Source organism: Bos mutus, chromosome 1, assembly GCF_027580195.1.
Source record: "Bos mutus isolate GX-2022 chromosome 1, NWIPB_WYAK_1.1, whole genome shotgun sequence".
NCBI classification, from domain to species: Eukaryota; Metazoa; Chordata; class Mammalia; order Artiodactyla; family Bovidae; genus Bos; species Bos mutus.
This window is the reverse complement of record NC_091617.1, coordinates 72,169,232-72,187,352: the sequence shown is the minus strand read 5'-3', so window position 1 is coordinate 72,187,352 and position 18,121 is coordinate 72,169,232. Positions and strand designations below refer to the sequence as shown.

General features: G+C 36.2%; 1 protein-coding gene across 4 annotated transcripts in view; it reads right to left on the bottom strand.

The window, feature by feature from the left end:
• The window catches only part of ATP13A3 (ATPase 13A3), a 79,458-nt gene that overhangs the window by 56,563 nt on the left and 4,774 nt on the right, over positions 1-18,121 (bottom strand). For 3 of the 4 annotated variants that reach the window (XM_070371505.1, XM_070371524.1, XM_070371512.1), the window contains 2 exons: positions 1,118-1,216; positions 482-655 (listed from right to left, as the gene is read on the bottom strand). In XM_070371505.1, coding sequence (XP_070227606.1) covers positions 482-655; positions 1,118-1,168 — 225 coding nt within the window. In that variant the 5' untranslated portion in view covers positions 1,169-1,216. Of the gene's footprint in view, positions 1-481; positions 656-1,117; positions 1,217-7,444; positions 7,638-18,121 lie in introns of those variants that run through there. The other variant, XM_070371517.1, reaches the window with a different exon arrangement.

Here is an 18,121-nt window from a genome sequence, read left to right as displayed (position 1 = left end):
GTAACCTTGACAGACCAGCCATCTATCTAATCTCTCAGTGCATCAAGAGCTATAAAAAAGGGTAGATTTGAGTGGCTCAGACAGTAAAGAATCCACCTGCAATGCTGGAGAGCTGGGTTCCATTCCTGGGTCGGGAAGATCTCCTGGAAAAGGGAATGGCTACCCACCCAGTATTCTTGCCTGAAGAAGTCCATGGACAGAGGACAGCCTAGTGGGCTATAGTTCATGGGTTCACGAGGGGTCAGACACGACTGAGTGACTAACACTTTCACTTTTTTTTTTCACTTTCAAGATTCCTTTAAACTCAAATCACTGGGATATTAGTCACTTGGAACACAAATGCTTTAGAAATACCAGGATTAGTATTTCTCATTGTATCCTAGCAATGATGTTCTCATCATATTTTATTTTGAACAGAATACACATAAACACATCATTCTACCCCACAAATAATTCACTACAAGTAATCCTGTGGACTTACAGTAGTCCTCAGCAGCACCACTTCACAGTCTTTGATTGCAGCTCTCACACAGGTCACCTTCACCCGCCACTCGGGCATCCAATAGAGGAGCAGGAGAAGAAAGCCACCGGTACACACCACTCCAAGAGAAATGATGGCAAGCTTCCAGCGACACAAATTATAGCCGTAAATCTCCTGCATGGACACAGTGATTAATAATCACATATCAAATGTTATGAGAGTTCCAACATAACAACCCTATCTTTCCCCTACATACACCACCAAGAAAGAGTTGAGTTTTACTAAGCTGATTTTAAACTTTCTTATAAAGGAAAAATTAGAAATTTTGCATTTAGGACTATATATAAGCATTAGCTAACATAACTTCTTAAGTTATATCAAATGAAAAAACATTTTCCTCTGAGTTTTAACAGTTCACAAGTGAAATACGAAGCACACTAGAACCATACAAGAACATACTAATACCAGAGGTATTACATAATCCCAATTCAAAAACACAGCCAGAAGGGGAAAAAAATCACACTGACTTAGCTGCTGTTTTATTGTATTTTATTTTAGTGTTTTTTTAAATGTACTTTTCTACTTCCCTAGAAAAATAAACTCACACTTCACAAGTAAATTGTAAAAACTGGTTACCATTTCATCTTCCTGACCCTGGTTGATAATCTTTCTTTCTTCTTTGTCCATATCTACAGTGGTTGGAAAGGTCGTGTGCTTCAGAACAATTGAAGATAACTGAGGGAAAGAGGAACAAACATCTTAGTAGATTATAGTATCTTATAGTAACTGCATACTATCAGACTTCTTGTTTGGATAAAAGTTTAACTGATATTTAAGTAATCACTAAAGTGCTAACTGATTCTCGTAACATTTTCAATGGTGTGCCAATTCTTGAAACTGAATGACTTACTACTATCATAAAACTTGATATATTTCACTAATTAATTTATACTAGCACTAGCCCTGCTGCTAAGTCATTTAAATTCTAAGAGAAATTACAGTATTTTCCTTTTTCACTCTCCATACTCATCTACTGAGCACCTATCACATGTATGGCAATCCCTGGCCAATGGTCAATCTCTAATGCACGTGGACCCCTACTGGAGACCACCCTGATTCCAAGTCCACTGAGTAATCTTATTGTTCCTGACTACCCATGATGCTCATTTCTAGGAGAAACTTTATTGAGCTCATTGACAAAAAAAATCTCCTGTACTAAAAAAAGATTAAATTCAAACATTAAAGAGAGCTGCAAAATGTAAAACAATGCAGGTTTTCTTGCTTTTTTTTTTTGGATTCTGGAAAATATATATATTTATTTGGGTAAATGTACTTATCTATTACTGCTTCAGTAAGTTAATATTCTTAAAGATCTATATGGCAATAACAGATATAATCCATATAAACAAAATCTTCTTAGAGTTCACAATAATTTTCAAGAATGTAAAAAGGTCTGAGCCCTGAGGTGGATGAGTTTGAGAGCCACTGCTTTAGACATGGCTGACCTCTGCAGAACACAGTGCAAATGTTACCTCCCTCATTCCAGATGCCATGCCTCCACTCATCTACCTGGTGGACAGCACAATCCTGACACATGGCTGGTACTCAAGAAATACTTCCTGAGTGACCTAATAAAGAATTTAGCTATATAATGTTTATCTGATATGAATTAATAGCAAAGTAAACCAACTGCAGAATTTCAACTTAATCCCCCACATCAGACTACTGAAATCTCCTGATTTATGTCATCAAGAAAATGACCAATAAAAAACACTGATGTGTCCTGAATGGGCACTCAAAGTTTCTCTACCTTGTGGTAGCCCTGAAGACAGGGCCAGAGGTTAAGTAGAGTCAGGACTTTCCACAGAAATAAAATGCAAGAATTTGATGACAAACACACACACATACACACACACAATATACATTGGACTTGGTGCCATCTTAGAAAAGAAGCCTCAGAGTTATCCTGTTTTTCAGAGGAAAGCAAGTCACATTATCATCCAAAACCTTTTAGGTAACTTAGTGACAATTTCTTCTCACACTAGGGTGTGTTGCAGCCCTAAAAAAGTACAATATTAGAGTCATCCCACCAATGTAAGCTTGTCCCATCAAATCAATATGACCTGAGGTAGCAGTTGTTCTCAAGGGCTATACACCTGATGCCATAGATTACATGCAGAATGAGCAAATCCAACCTCTTTCCGTGCAGAAAAGGTCAGCTGTTGCTGCCTGAGCCTGTAAGGTTTAGTCCAATCCTGCAAGGTTTCAAAGGTACACATGCCTACCTTCAAAGCATAAGGCAAAGGAACTCTCTGCTCTGACACTGTCCCCACTAAAGAATCCAATCTGGGGTTCTTACCCTTTAATCTGTGCTCCTTCCTTAAATCCTGGCCTGAATCTCAGGATCATCACTCAGGATTTCCCAGAGTCATTTTTAACAACCAAAACATATAATTCTGACACCCATTTCCCATCACCACCTAAAATATGCTTCTTGAGGGGAAGAACTTATTCAAATACTTAAATGGAAGAGAGTTCTGCTTCCAACCAAGATGTAAAGACAGACCAGACTAGCCATCCTAACTACTGGGTTGGCCAGAAAGTTCATTTGGGTTTTTCCGTAAGATATTATGGAAAACCCAAATGAACTTTTTTGCCAACCCAATAAAATAACAAAATTAATAAAATATCTAAAACTATATAGTTTTCAAGGAACTGGACGTCAACCAAACTTGTTGTTGTTTAGGCATTCAGTCATGTCCAAGTCTCTGCGAACCCATGAACTGCAGCACGCCAGACTTCCCTGTCCTTCACCATCTCCTGGACCTTGCTCAAACTCATGTCCATCGAATCAGTGATACCATCCAACCATCTCATCCTCTGTCGTTTCCTTCTCCTCCCGCCTTCAATCTTTCCCAGCATCAGGGTCTTTTCAAATGAGTCAGCTCTTTTCATCAGGTGGCCAAAGTACTGGAGCTTCAGTTTCAGCATCAGTCCTTCCAATGAATACTCAGGGTTGATTTCCTTTAGGATTGACTGGTTGGATCTCCTTACAGTCCAAGGGACTCTCAAGAGTCTTCTCCAACACCACAGTTCAAAAGCATCAATTCTTCGGAGTTCAGCTTTCTTCATGGTCCAACTGTCACATCCATACATGACTACTGGAAAAACCATAGCTTTGACTAGATGGACCTTTGTCAGCAAAGTAATGTCTCTGCTTTTTAATACACTGTCTAGGTTTGTCATAGCTTTTCTTCCAAGGAGCAAACGTCTTTTATTTCATGGCTGCAGTCACTGTCTGCAGTAATTTTTGAGCCAAGAAAAAAACGCTGTCACTTTCAACTGTGTCACCATTTCTTTCAACTGTTGACAACTGTTTCACTCAACGGAAGAAACTGATATAAAAATGGGAAGTATCTAGGTGAGCTCTAGAATTGTCCCAGTTTACAAACTGAGTAATTACAGGATGCCACACAAAAAAAAGGTAGGACAGGGAACCTAGGGGGAGCCCAGCAATCAACCGAGTTGAAGAGATGAAGCTGTGAGTCTAAGGAAGTGCCAAAGTGACTGGGTTTGCAAGGCAGATTACCAGAGAAGAGGTGTGTACAGAGAATGAACACTAAAAATTTGCAACATGGGGACTCTTCTCAAGTCTTCAATTGAATACTGATCAGCATTTCTGTGTGAGAAAACTACCAAGACCAGGAGAAAGCCATTCAAAAGGTTTTAAGGGAAGAATGCATCAGGTTCACATGGGGGAGAGTACCTGTTCCCACCAACCACAATGGAAAACCTCATTAGTTGCGTGGAATCAGGAGGACCCAGAGGATTTTGCTTCAGTGGGTTTCCCTGGTAGCTCAGTTGGTAAAGAATCCGCCTGCAACGCGGGAGACCTGGCTGGGAAGATCCCCTGGAGAACAGAAAGGCTACCCACTCCAGTTTTCTCGCCTGGAGAATTCCATGGGATCACAAAGAGTCAGACTGAGAGTCTGACTTTTCTCAAAAAGTCGTGACTGAGCGACTTTCACCTTGCTTCAGTAGTAGGTTCAAATTAGCCCCAAACTAAAAGCTACTCTGGTCCTGCCAAACAAAACTTCTAGGACTTTAAAGAATAAAATTGTTTCCAAGTAAATGCTTCACAGAACACAGTCCAAGGAGATTTACAGGAATGCAAACTATCTAGTTACCATGTCTGCTATCTATCCAATTGAAACTTAACAGTCTTACAAAGAACCAAAAAGAGACATCCCATAATGAGAAAAATCAATGGACAAAAGAGGACCTAGAACTGACAGAGGTAACAGAATTGGTAGACAAGGCCATTAAAACAACTGCTGTAACTGTAGTCCACATGTTCAAAAAACAAGAGGAAAGACTAATCATGTGAAGCCGACACATGAAAGATATAAAAAATAACCAAACTGAACACAAAATAAAAAGTATAATATCTGAGATGAAAAATATACTAGATGGAATTAACAGCAAATTAGATATTACTGGGGAAAAAAATCAATGAACTTGAAGACAAAGTAACAGAAATATTGAAAATTAAAAAGTGAGAGGAAAAAATAGACTAAGGAGGGGGGGAAAAGCTAGCATAACAGCATCAATAAGCTGTGAAACAACCTCAAGTACTCTGATATACACATAAGGTAGAAAGGAACAAAAAATAAATAATTCTATAATGGCCCCAAAATTTCCAGATTATATGAAAAGCTATAAACCCAGAGATCCAAGAAGTTCAACCAACACTAAGCAAAAACATTAAGAAATTACATCAAGGTATATCACTATCAAACTGCTCAAAATTGTAATGAAAATAAATTTAAAATGACATTAAATTTTTTGCTAAAAACAATGCAGGTAAAAAGATAGAGCAAGATCTTTCAAGTGTTAAGAAAAAGAAACTATGATGAGAATTCTATACCCAGCAAAAAAATATCTTCCAAAATCAAAATTGAACTAAGTCTTTCTCAGATATAAAAGCTGGTAAAAATTCACCAACAGCAAACCTACACTATAAAAAGTTAAAGGAAGTCCTCAGACACAGGGGGTAAAAAAGATAACTGATGGTAATACAGATCTCTACAAAGGACTGAAAAAACCAGACATGGTAACTATGTGGGTAATTATATACAACAACAGCACAGAGAACACTGAGAAAGGAAAGCACTCTCTCATAAGGTTCTTAAGAAAGCAGGAAAAGAACGGTAAGGAATACCCAGTGTAAGCAATTAAGAGAAAGACTAAAATTTAGAGAAGAAATAAATGAAATTAAAGAAAAAAAGCTGGTTCTTTGACATCAATAAAAGTATCATTTCTGATTGCACGTGGGGGTGGGGGGTACAATTATCAATATTAGCACTATGGCAGGAGACACTGCTTTAGATTATGCAGACATCAGAAGGAGAATCAAGGAACCAACAAGCAACTTTATACAAACATACCAACTTTTTTGCAGGTCTGAACTTACTTCCAAAAAAAATTTTTTTCTTTTAAATTATTATGGACCAGGGAATGGCCATGAGTTGGTAACTACTAAAGCTCACTTAAAAGCTCAGTGATGGTCCATTAGAGTTCATTATACTAATTATTCTACTCTTTAATAATGATACTATTCTATTCTTCCTACTTTTTAATATGTATAAAAGATGGATTGAGAGTTTGGGATTAGAAGATACAAACTATTATATATACAATGGATAAACAACAAAGACCTACTGTATAACACAGGGAACCATATTCAATATCTTGTGATAAACCATAATGGAAAAGAATGTGAAAAAGAATGTATATGTGTGTGTGTGAATAACTGAATCACTTTGCTATACAGCAGAAATTAACACAACACTGTAAATCAACCATACTTGAATAAAATAATTTTTTTAAAAAAGCCACCCATCTGAGGTGAAAACAGAAGAAAATTTTCAGAGAACAGTCATTCCTGGCATGAAGGGATAAGATCCTGAGGACTCTGCCTCTGAGTCCCAAATCTACTGACTCAATGTATTATGTATCAGGTATTATCCATAAACTCTTATTCCTGGGTTTTGAATCTAATCCTTCTTCACTCTCGTCTTTTATCCATTGCCTACAAATATTGATGCACTTTCTCACTTACATAAGTTCTAATTTTTCAACACAGAATATATTTGTAGATAAATAAGCATGCTTTTATAATTTTAGAAAAAGAATTACCATTAAAAATCAATGTTTTCATTAATTTCATATACTCATAACTATTTAAAATATCTGAGAGAATACACATTAGTCCAAGATAACTACATTTTCATCTCATATGACCACAGCAAAAATACTTAAATGAGCTATTACATGATGCACTGCTTAGAACAATCTGAATTCCCACTTATTTAAACATAATTCTTGACCATATTACCTCATTACTCATTTTACAAGTGTTATTTTTCTGAAATTTAACTTACTTTTTAAGGCAAAATTCTTATGTCTTACCAAGTTTTACCAAAGTTGAAATAGTAAAAATAATTTAAGTAATTCAAATTAAAAGTTTCTCTAAAAGTCACCAATTACTAGTCTCTTTAGACATACTATACTTCAAAGGAAATTACCAAGATTTCACTTTTCACATAAACTTTTAGTAAAACCCAGTGAGACAACTGCAACAGCTTACATTTGAACATAAACATGCTGAAAATATATATTTAAATTTTAAAAACATGTACATAAATAGAAATCCCTTATCATTTCTATGACATATCTATGAAGATAAAAATCTACATGAGCATTTCAAAATATATTACTTATAAAGGTGAAAATACATGTTAAACACTATTCTACTAATTATCTAATTAAATATTTAAAGCTTTGATATCAAACTTCTAAAATCCACTGACTTACAGAAGTATAACTTCTGGTGGTTTGAGTGCATGTGTTTTTTAATCAAGTCAATTTCTAGATCATAAAAAACAAAGAAATTTTTCTTACCAATAGCACTATATCATCATTCCTTCCAACTGTGATATTAGCAGAACTTTCAAAAGCCAGCTCTTAACAAAAACAAAATAAAACTACACATAAAAATTCATTCAAATGAGAATTTTCTGCCACGTACTTGTTTGAGTTCTTTTTGAACTGTTTTCAAAATGACTAAGACACTAAAATTCAGAATTTTTTTAATGCACCAATTTTTGTGGATTTTCAAAAGATATACCTTCCGCCATCTGACCGCCACTGAAGAGCTCCTAATATCTGAATAACTCGCATCTAGCTAGTGTATTGAAGTCCCAATTCCACAGTGCATGACGAGCCTTGATGTTATCTAAACAGCAAGCAGCTTATAGGCTATTGTGCTTAACCAAACCCTTCCTTGCATTTACAATGAACCTGATTTTTTTGTGTTGAGTAAGAACAGCAGCACAGGACAAGATGAAGCTATCAGGAATAAAACTCACTAAATCTAATTTTTGTGAAAGTTAACTTTTTTCTACTACTGTATAGTATTAAATCTAGAATAAGAGTCAGATCTCATTTCCTAAAACAGGATGAGTTGGCCTCAACAAGAACAGAAATCCCAAAACTTAAGGTATCTTTGCTTCAAACCTGAGTTTCACAGGAGCTGTAACAATATTGTAAGAGTATGTGTGGAGGATTTTCTTTGAGGATATGTATGTGCCTAGAGGATATGTATGTAACAATATTATAACAGTATGTGTGGCGGGTTTTCTTTGAGGACATGTACCTGCCTAAAATTCCAAAGTAGATAATTTTACAAGGTGATTTCATTAATGATCTGCCACTCAAGTAAAACCTCAAGCAAACTATATTCTGAATAAATATTTTTAATTTTTTACTTCAGTTGGTATTTGCCAACTTCAGGGAGACTGGAGTTAAAAGAAATAAAAACATACTATTTAATGTTCACAAAATTAAGAGTTAAAAAGTTCTCAAATGATACGCTTCATAAGTTTGTAAACATGTACTTTTGAAGTCTTAAAAATTAAAACTGCACTAAACTTTTGGGCTACCTTGTATTGTTGAAAAACAAAATGAATCATCCTACTTTATTCTGTAGTTCTAGATTCTTTTTCTGGAGAATTAAACATACCTACTCATGTTAAATAAAGATTTGATAAATACATCTTTCAAGACCACAAAGCAAAAGGTATCATAAAAATCCTAAAAAATAAACAGCACAGCCAGCATTCTGAGTATTATTTCATTGTCAAATGTGTAGCATCCTCAGCAATTAAGATGACCTTCTGCAATTCAAGAACAGTTCTACTGAAATAAAATGTGCAGTAGTCAACTGAAATAAAATGTGCCCTAACAAACATGAAATCTTTACTCACTGTACAACCTTAATTTTAATATCTATACAAATATTTGTGTAAAAAGAACAAAAAAATCTCAATCTCCCAACTGCAGTAACAAAATTGTGAAAAGGGTAAAACTTAACACTCAAGTCAGCTCCTAACAATAAGAATGACATAATATAATTTAGTGAATACATGGAAATTTTACAAGGATACCAGCTAAATTTTAACAAAGCTCTACTCAATACCCATTTTATCACTTCCCATCTTGAACTTTCTCTTATAATACATGCTTTTGTTTCTGTGTTTAGGCTTAAGGAAGACCATTGTATCCAATATACACCAAACCAAAACTGTATTTACATTTGCAAAGTGCAGTCTTTGTATAATTTATTTTTTGTGAGTTACAAAACAATGTGATAGCTTAACAAAATAAGTTATAATTAGGAAAGGTAATCCAATTTTCTGTCTTAGGGTCAATTTAAGAACATTAAGAGTTCTAACTTAACCTGCACTATAGCATATGTGCATACATTTTAATAATTTTTTATTATATACACTATTTAAAAAAAGAAAGAAACCCATTTATTCAGAGAAACTCCATGTGGTAAGACTATCATTACACAACATAATGGCTTTGAGTATTACAGTCAACTGTATAGCATTTAATCAGTACAAACTGGGAGAAGGCACCTTTGAAATGACAAATGGCATCTATGCTTTATTTTCATTATTTTAATTTAAAAAGGAAATGACTAAAATTAATCATTTACATACATCATAACTAAGTTTGCATAATTAAGTTTGTTTACTTAATATGAGATTTTTTTCATTTATTCAAGTTACTCTGATCTTAACACTTTTATACTTCCCCTTAAATCTTCCTCAGGTATTCAACTTTCTAAAACTCCCTACTCAAGGAGAGTTTTCAAAGTACTGTAATTGCTAGATTTATTTCAAAACTTTACTAGTAGACAGGCTCACTGTGGTTAAGACCAGTCCTAAACTGTGAATATTCAAAACTGGCAGAACCAAAAAGGCCTCAAAAGAAAACTGGCACCCACCCCTAAAACAAAAGGCTGAACAGATCTGTAAACTGGTGACATAGCTAGTGTGTCAGGATGGGAAGGGAGAGACTTCAGTACTCTTTGAATGCTCCTACCATCTATGTGCAATAATATTTTTAAATAGATAAGGAGAGAAAGAAGAAAGACTGAGCATATGTACAGAATTCTAATTCTCCCACACACGGCCACCTGTGGGCCTGAACCTATGGGAACCTCCAATGGTCTCTATTAAAGCATTCCACTCTGTGCCTGCACAGCACTCTCTCACTGTTATTTTACCCCAGACACAGTAAAGTAGCCATGTGAAGGCTCCCTTAACAAATATATTTCAAGAAAGCTACAGTTGGCTCTTTTTATTTTTTTATTATTTTATTTTTCTATTTCCTCCATATTTTGGCTCCACTGAGGAAAAGTACTAACCAGAGATACAGCATAAGCAACAGCAAATTTTAAATTATTTTATCAAACTAATTCATCTATAAACCTTAAGTGACCATATATGCCATGTTCGTTACTATATTAGGAACAGTAAGAGATATACATTATCCCAAAATACAAAAAAAAAAAAACAAAACAGAAAGAAGAGTACAGAACTCAAGAGTCAGCTTTAACTTGTTCTTAAATGTCAACTAACTCCACATGAACTATTTTGCAAGTTCCTTCACCCATCTTGGTTTCAATTTCTCCACTAAAATGAGACGGTTGTAATAAATCACCATTCATTCCAACCATGAAAGTTTTTGACCTCCTGAAGTATTGCCTGTGTATATAGCCAGCTGTTGCGCTCTTTCACCATTAGGTGGTGCTCCAACATTGGTAAGAAAGACTGACAGGTTTCACAACTTGGACAAGGCAATCACTGATTTAAGTATGATTAAAGGTAAGAAATTTTATACACTTTTTTTAGTACCAATGCAAATACTAATATGACAAAGTAGGAGCTTCTCATAATAGAACTTCTGTTGCATGTGTCTCGATGGAAAATAAGACATCACAATAAACATAAAACACATGATAATGGGGAGGGGAAGGCAGATATTATTCCCTTCATACAGACTCCCAAAATCACACTCATCTGAAACTAGAATTTAGGGTACAATGTTGTAGAACCAGGGAGGAGGGAAAACAGTAACAGTTAAAGCTCATGATCCTACTGGAGAACAGGATAAGGTAAAGTATGAAGTTATGTGATAAAATTACTTATCTTAACTGCCAACAACAACAACAAAAGCACCTTTATACATTGCTGCTAAGAGTGAATCTGTACTAGCTTTTTGGGAAATCAACTGACGATATACAAAAACTTAAACCTCCTACATACTCTGACCCAACAATCCCAATAAGAAATCACACATGTACCTATACGTGTATGTTATCACAAACCCTTTCTTCAAATTCCTCTCTGCACTTTTAGACTTCTGAAACAGAATATAAAAGTTTTGCACTTTTTTTTTTCCTTTGGGAGTGAGACTGGGTACTTACAAACAAAAAACCTAGTTGAAACAAATGAGAGTATTTTAAACACTCACAGAAGAAACTGTATAGCATGGGCATTTGATACAAAAGAAACTGACAAATCAAGAGTTCTAATAACTATGTAAATAAATCAAATTGTTTGAGCCTAAATCAAATTGTTTAGTAATTCCCAAACTAAAAGTTAGACTTTTAGGGTTAAGGGATTAAATGGTACAAACTATTATGTATAGAGTGAGTTATAAGGATACATTGTACAAAACAGGGAATACAACCAATATTTTATGATAACTATAAATGAAGCCTAATCTTCAAAAATGTGAATCACTATTATTTTACATGTGTAACTTACATAATATTGTACATCAACTATACTTCAATTTTAAAAAGTTACTTTATAGAGGTGCAGTAAAGGTTTTCATTAAGCAATATATACATGAATGTTTCTTCTATTTTAATGCAAATTAGTAACTATTTCTTCTAAACTGTAATGCTGTTAGTCCAAATCCCTAATAGCTTGTTTGACATTTCAATCAGCAATTTAAAAGGTGGTCTTTGAAATCTAGACACATTAATTCTAAGACTCATCTTTCACATTTTAGCATAGTTACAACTGGGATATAGCTTAGGTGTCACTGTTGCAGTTGACAGTTGACCCCAGTGATGCAGCCATCAATGCATGCTCCTAGGACAGTGTTTATAGCATTGTCATTTCAGCTGAGTGAAGTGCATTACTGCACTACAATGCTCAGTTTAAGATGATGATTAAAAGTATTCCAAAAGACTACACTGTAGTTGAATATTAAAACATAAAGTGATCATTTGTGCAGAAAAGTATCAAAATAGAGAAGCAGGGTGGAAAGGAAGGACTAGGATTAGAAAGGGGCGGGGGCAGAGAAGAGTAGAGAGAGAGAAAAAAAAAGAGGGGTGAACAGGAGAACTTTCCAGAGAATTATACTTCTAAATCTTCAGTATGTTAAAGAGTCACACATGGACTACAGATTTGTTCATTTTTCTTATAACAACAAACTCCAAATAATTTTTCTTCATTAACTCAGCAGTTCACTTCAGGATTACTGTATTATGCTTGTAAGAATATAAAATTTACTCATGATCTATACTACAGTATGGCTCACATTTCGTTCTTCCAAACATTATAAAGACTCAACCACAAAGAAGCACAAAATCACCAGGAAACCATTCTGTACAAAGAGTCCAATCCTGCAAATTTACAGCTATAACTGACAGGCACTTGGATCAGCTTTTTTCAATTATGTGAATGTGGGAAAACCCACTTTACTCCTTTTTCTCCAATTTGAAACCTACCCAAGTTGACTCAGCACGGAAAGCAAGTATAAAGCCCTTATATCTGCATTCAACGAATACTTCAATAATATGGAACTTTAAGTTTCTGTTGGAGAGGATAATGGCCTTACTCAAGGCACAACTATCACAGAAACCTAAACTTCCTCATTTCCTGTGGTCATTCTGTAACCCACTATTCAGGATTAAAGAAAAAAATCAATGTGTTTGGGTACTACTGACTGACATTTGTAGAAGGATTTTTAGTTTACAAAATATTTTAACTGGCATTATCTACTTTCAGTTTTCAATCAATATTGTCTTTGAAAAACTGAAGGAAAATAATCTTCACTTAACTAAGATCAGCATTTTGCACTTTCCCTAGAAGGCCAAGCACGGAATGACTTTATATAGAAAAGCCTTACCAACACATTAAGGGATGTCATGTAGATAGCACCATCCATTTTCCAAAAATTCATCTGAAAGCAACACATACTTGAAATGCATGCTTTCATATGGAAAACAGTGACTAAGTTCCCAAGACAGAGCACAAATGACCTTTTTACCTACCACAATGCAGCTGAATTCTACTTCCTATCATACTAGCCTGGGTCATGGGGCAGGTAGCCAGGTGACCAAGCCTCTACTTCCTCTGCCCACTTCTTAATTATTAATATTTCCCGAGCCTCCACTTCCTCTGCCCACTTCTTAGCCATAAATATTCTCTATGTTTCTGTCAGGGGCAAAGGGTGATACCACTGTCCCATCAACCATGGCAACCACCAATCAGTACTGTCAGCACTGCTCTCTCCCAGACCCACAGAGTCAAACATCTACTGACCACATTTTGCTAACACCAAAAAGGCTTGTTTCATCTTCCAAAAACCTGCTCTCCCACTTGCTGCCATCACTACTAGCTCCCCTCTACCCCTTTAACAGATAAGATAGCCCTTGCCTCAAAAGCCATGCCAGGAATTTGGAAGTCACCCTAGACTCCTACCTATCCCACACCTTCTATATCCATCTGGGCTCTGTCTTATCATCTCTGCTTTTCTCATACCCACCTCCCCTATCTGCACAGGCATGCCTCAGCTCGGGTCCAGAGCCTTCTCCAGTCTCCCTCATTCAAACCAATAGAAGAACCAGATAGCATCATTTCTCTTTGTTTAAAATTTCCAGAGCTTGCTATTGTCTGCAGCAGCATTTCCCAATTGATAAAAGTCCCTCCAAAATTTTAAAGGCATTGCCTGCTCATATAAATTGAAGAAAAGTACTGAACTAAACAAGGTGCAGCAGCCTTTTACTAGCAAGTCTTTGGAAAGTTTACAGCACACTGCTACTATGCGTTTGCCCTCCATGGGAAATGGGCAGAAGAGGCCCGACAGGCTCCAAGACAAAGTCCTTCGGAGCCTGGCCTGCCTAGCTGTCAACATCCTCCTCCAGTCAACAGTGATTATTATTCACCTCCTACAAACCTTAATCCAGTCTATACAGAACACAGCTTGCAGTTCCTCTAAGAGCCCTACTGATTCCTCATTCCATTCCTTTATGTAAGTTGTTCCTTCTGCAAAAAATGCCCTCCCCTACCTAACCTAGTCTGGCTGAAGACCTCCTGCTAGTCCTTCCAGACCATGGTCAACTACCTTCTCTAGGAAGCTCTGATGAATCTCTAAGAAATGAAATTTTTCTCTTATAAAGTATGGAGCAGGCATTGTGGTTCTAGCACGCAAAGAGGCTGGCTCATGTAAGAGTCGAGAGTACATCTGACTGAGTTTCCCTGAAGGGTCTCCCCATCGTCATTTCACCCACTCCCACCCAGGAGCAGCAGGGGTGCTGCTGGCAGCAGTAGATGGAGCTGGCGCTCTGGCAACCCCATGGATCACTCATTCTTTTTGGACTGAAAAGCTTTGTTTCTGTTTTAGAGACAATTTTTCATTATTATGGACAGAGAGTCTCCCAACATGTTCATCAATGAACTTAAAACAGGGCCTTTATCCTAGCCAAGTATTAGTATCTTGAAATCTAACCCCAGACCAATTGTTTGATTTAGGGAAAGGCAAATTGAAAACACCAAGATTTTGCCAAAGTACTCTAATATTTCAAAATAAATCTAATAATATTACATTAGCATTCCAGCAAGAATCATTATGGTTGATCACTACTTCTTATTTCATAAAAAATCATTTGTTGGAATGTCATGTCCACACATGCCAAGTACGTGCTACATTCTGGAGATTACAAAGATTACATTTCTAACCTCAAGAAGCCAAATCTAGGTTAGACAAGTAAGCAAACATATCACACAAAGCGGTTGCATACTGCAGTGAAGTATGCATCACGGGAGCACTGAGAGAAGGGAGGGGCACAGGGAGGGAGGACGAGGCGTGAAGGGGACAGAGAAGTCTGCAGAGAAGAGCTAGCTCTCCCTTGATCTAAGACCTGATGACCTGAGCGGTGAAGTTCATCAGGCAAACAAGCCGTACAAAGACGGGAAACGAGAGAGGGATGGACTCCAAGTAGAGGAATTACCACATGCACAAGTGCTAAGGTAAGAAATCTGAGAAAACGTCAGGGCATACACGTTGCCTGAACTAGCTGGAGCAGAGGATGGCCTCTGAGGAATGGTTGGAAATGGAGCTTTAAAAGATGGCACAGAATCAAATTATGATGAAAGACCTTGTTTGATAAAGTTATGGATTAACTTGTATGTAATGAAGCTTCTGAACTTCTCTCAACTGAAAGAGACCCAAGGCCATGAGGAGGGGCCCACATTCCCAAAGAATACAATGTGAACGGGGTGCAGTGCAGCAGTTCTGAGTTCCCTTGCTAGACTGTGTACCTCTAAGAAGGCAGAACTCACTTATCAGTGTATACCCAACATTCGGTCCTGTGCTGGGCACCGACAGGATCTAACAAAGTATCCAATAGTTAGATATGCTAACACAAACTCAGGGCTCAACTAAGAAGCCCTAACCCAGCCTCCTTCCTTACTGCCTATAAAATCACAACTCTTATGCACTACAGTAAGTGGTTATTGCCACAACTTTTAAAAGAACACGCAGAAAGGTCACTCGCTATGGGATGCAGAGAAAGGATTTGGGGAAAAAACACATTAAGATGCTTTTGAACCTGACAAAATTAAGCAGTTTTTCTATTCTTCTCACTAAAAACTGAACAGAAAATACCTGTGGATTATAACAAGTATATTTTCACATCAAAAGAACTCAGATAAAAATAGATTAAATAAATAAAAATAAGTAAATGACAAATAAATAAAAATAAGTAAATAACAAATAGATAAAATAAAAATCTATTTTAACTAAGAATTTGCTAGATTAGTCTTTCAAGTACTTAAGTGCTACTTAAGCCACCTGCCTGTAGTACTTTACATTTTACTTAGTAAACTGAATTATATTATGATAATTAGCAGTCAAGTAAGAACTCTGGTGCTTGGGGATATAATAAAAATAGTAAGGAAAAAATATTTGGTCCAAGAAGAACCAGTGACTCACATTTTAACGAAATCAATCCAAAGGCCACAGAAGTGAAACAAATGTCAAGCCCTCTTTTTAAAGAAAAGATGAAGACATACTTCACTAACCAGAATTTCTAAATAAGGGAACATAAAGTCCTATTAAGAAAACATAATTAAACATATTTTTAGATTTTATAATGTAGCCAGGGAGAGGAAAAAAAAAGGTAACAGTAATACAGAGGATAGGGGGGTGAAGAGTCTGAAGACACACCCAGGAACATCAAGATAAAAATATACATCAAATGTATAAGAGACACATGGAATTAACACTTTTTAGGATGTTGCTACCAAAGACACAAAATCATGGTATTTTTCCTATGAAAAGCCTGAATTAAACAGTATGTCATTATGGCCTGCTACTCTAGTTGAAAAAAGAAATCCTCAATCACAATCCACACACTCTCTCATCACACACACACACACACACACACACACACAGGGCGGCTTGTTTTGACTATGTTAAATATTATTAAACTAACAATAGTAATTTACCAATTACTGGGCCTCTTACCCTCAGAACTCTCTAGGTTTTATTATCTCCATTCAGCAAATGAAGAAACTAAAAACTACTTAACTATAGAGGTAGTTAAGCGATGAGGCTGGAATTCAAAATCTCTTATATGTATAAGGTTCTGAGATCACATTTTAACCAATATACCATGCCCTCTACTGGGGCATATGACTGTTAAATCTTTAGAGACCATGACATTTCTTTAAAGAATGGGGTCTTCTTACTGTGCTACCCCCAGAGTGATATTAAGTTCAAATACTTTAAGCTTCATGGAAAATATTAACAACTTATAGTTGTTTCAAGATAAAGCAAATCTTGCTCCCAGTAAGGTGACATTCACTCTTAAAAACACTGAAAGTAGCTGAATATCCACCTAAAATTACAAAAAGTACCAACAGTGCCCCAATAATCCCAACTTTATTCCTTAGCCCTTAATTCTGCTAGTGTGTGGTATAAAACACCCAGTATAACCCTAGGGAAATAGATTTTCTTAAACACCTAATTTCTTTCTCTATTATTCACACTGTAGAATCACATCACACGTGGATTTAATTACATCAATCCAATTATCTGTGCTGCAAGAAAAAAGAAAAACACTCTAAATAACGGTGGTAGGATGCTTGCCTTCACATCCTCGTACCAGAGTGCGCAGGCAATGGAGACTGACTCTGCTGTTCCTCCGTCGATCCAAAGTCCAGTCCCCGTGGAGATTACGACTCCAGAAAAAAAGTCACCTGTACTAACAGCTGGGGAAAACACTAGCTTTTGAGAACTGAAAAACAGTACGTTGGTTAACCAGTTTTCAAACTGGTGCCTTCCTAAACCACTTTTTCACGGGTAATTTTGACTACACAGGATTTTACCTTAAATGAGAATTTAAGTCCAAAGCCCCTACACAAAACTGGATTTCACTTTACTCAGGACTTCAGATCAGAAAGAATTAGGATCCAAAACACTTGTCTTTTATATAGCAGAGTAAGCTACTATTTTTCACCCCACTTTACAAGTGGGAAAAAGAGAGCAATAGGATGCTGTAAAGAAGCCACACTAAACACATGTGAGAGCTGTTCCATGACTTACTTTAAAATAAACTAAAAATGTAATAGAAGTCTGTCAAATGATCAAAAGCAATACTTTAAAGCTGGTTCTCAACGGAGAAAAAAAACAAACCCACAAACATCCACCAAGCTTTGAGGTGTACCATTACTACACAGTTCAAACTAAAGACAGGGTGAAAAGAATACCCAACCAACAGAAAGCTTCTCCTTTACCAACATGCGGTCACTTACCTCTCCAGACATCAGTTTCCTTTTCTATAAAAAGAAGGGACTAATCTAAATAACCTTTGACTGTTCAACATTATTATTTTCCAATCTCATACCTCCTTATTTCAATGTCCAACTCATAAATCTTTTGTGAAAAAAATAAGAAAAACTAAGTATGAGTCAATTAATCAAGTGT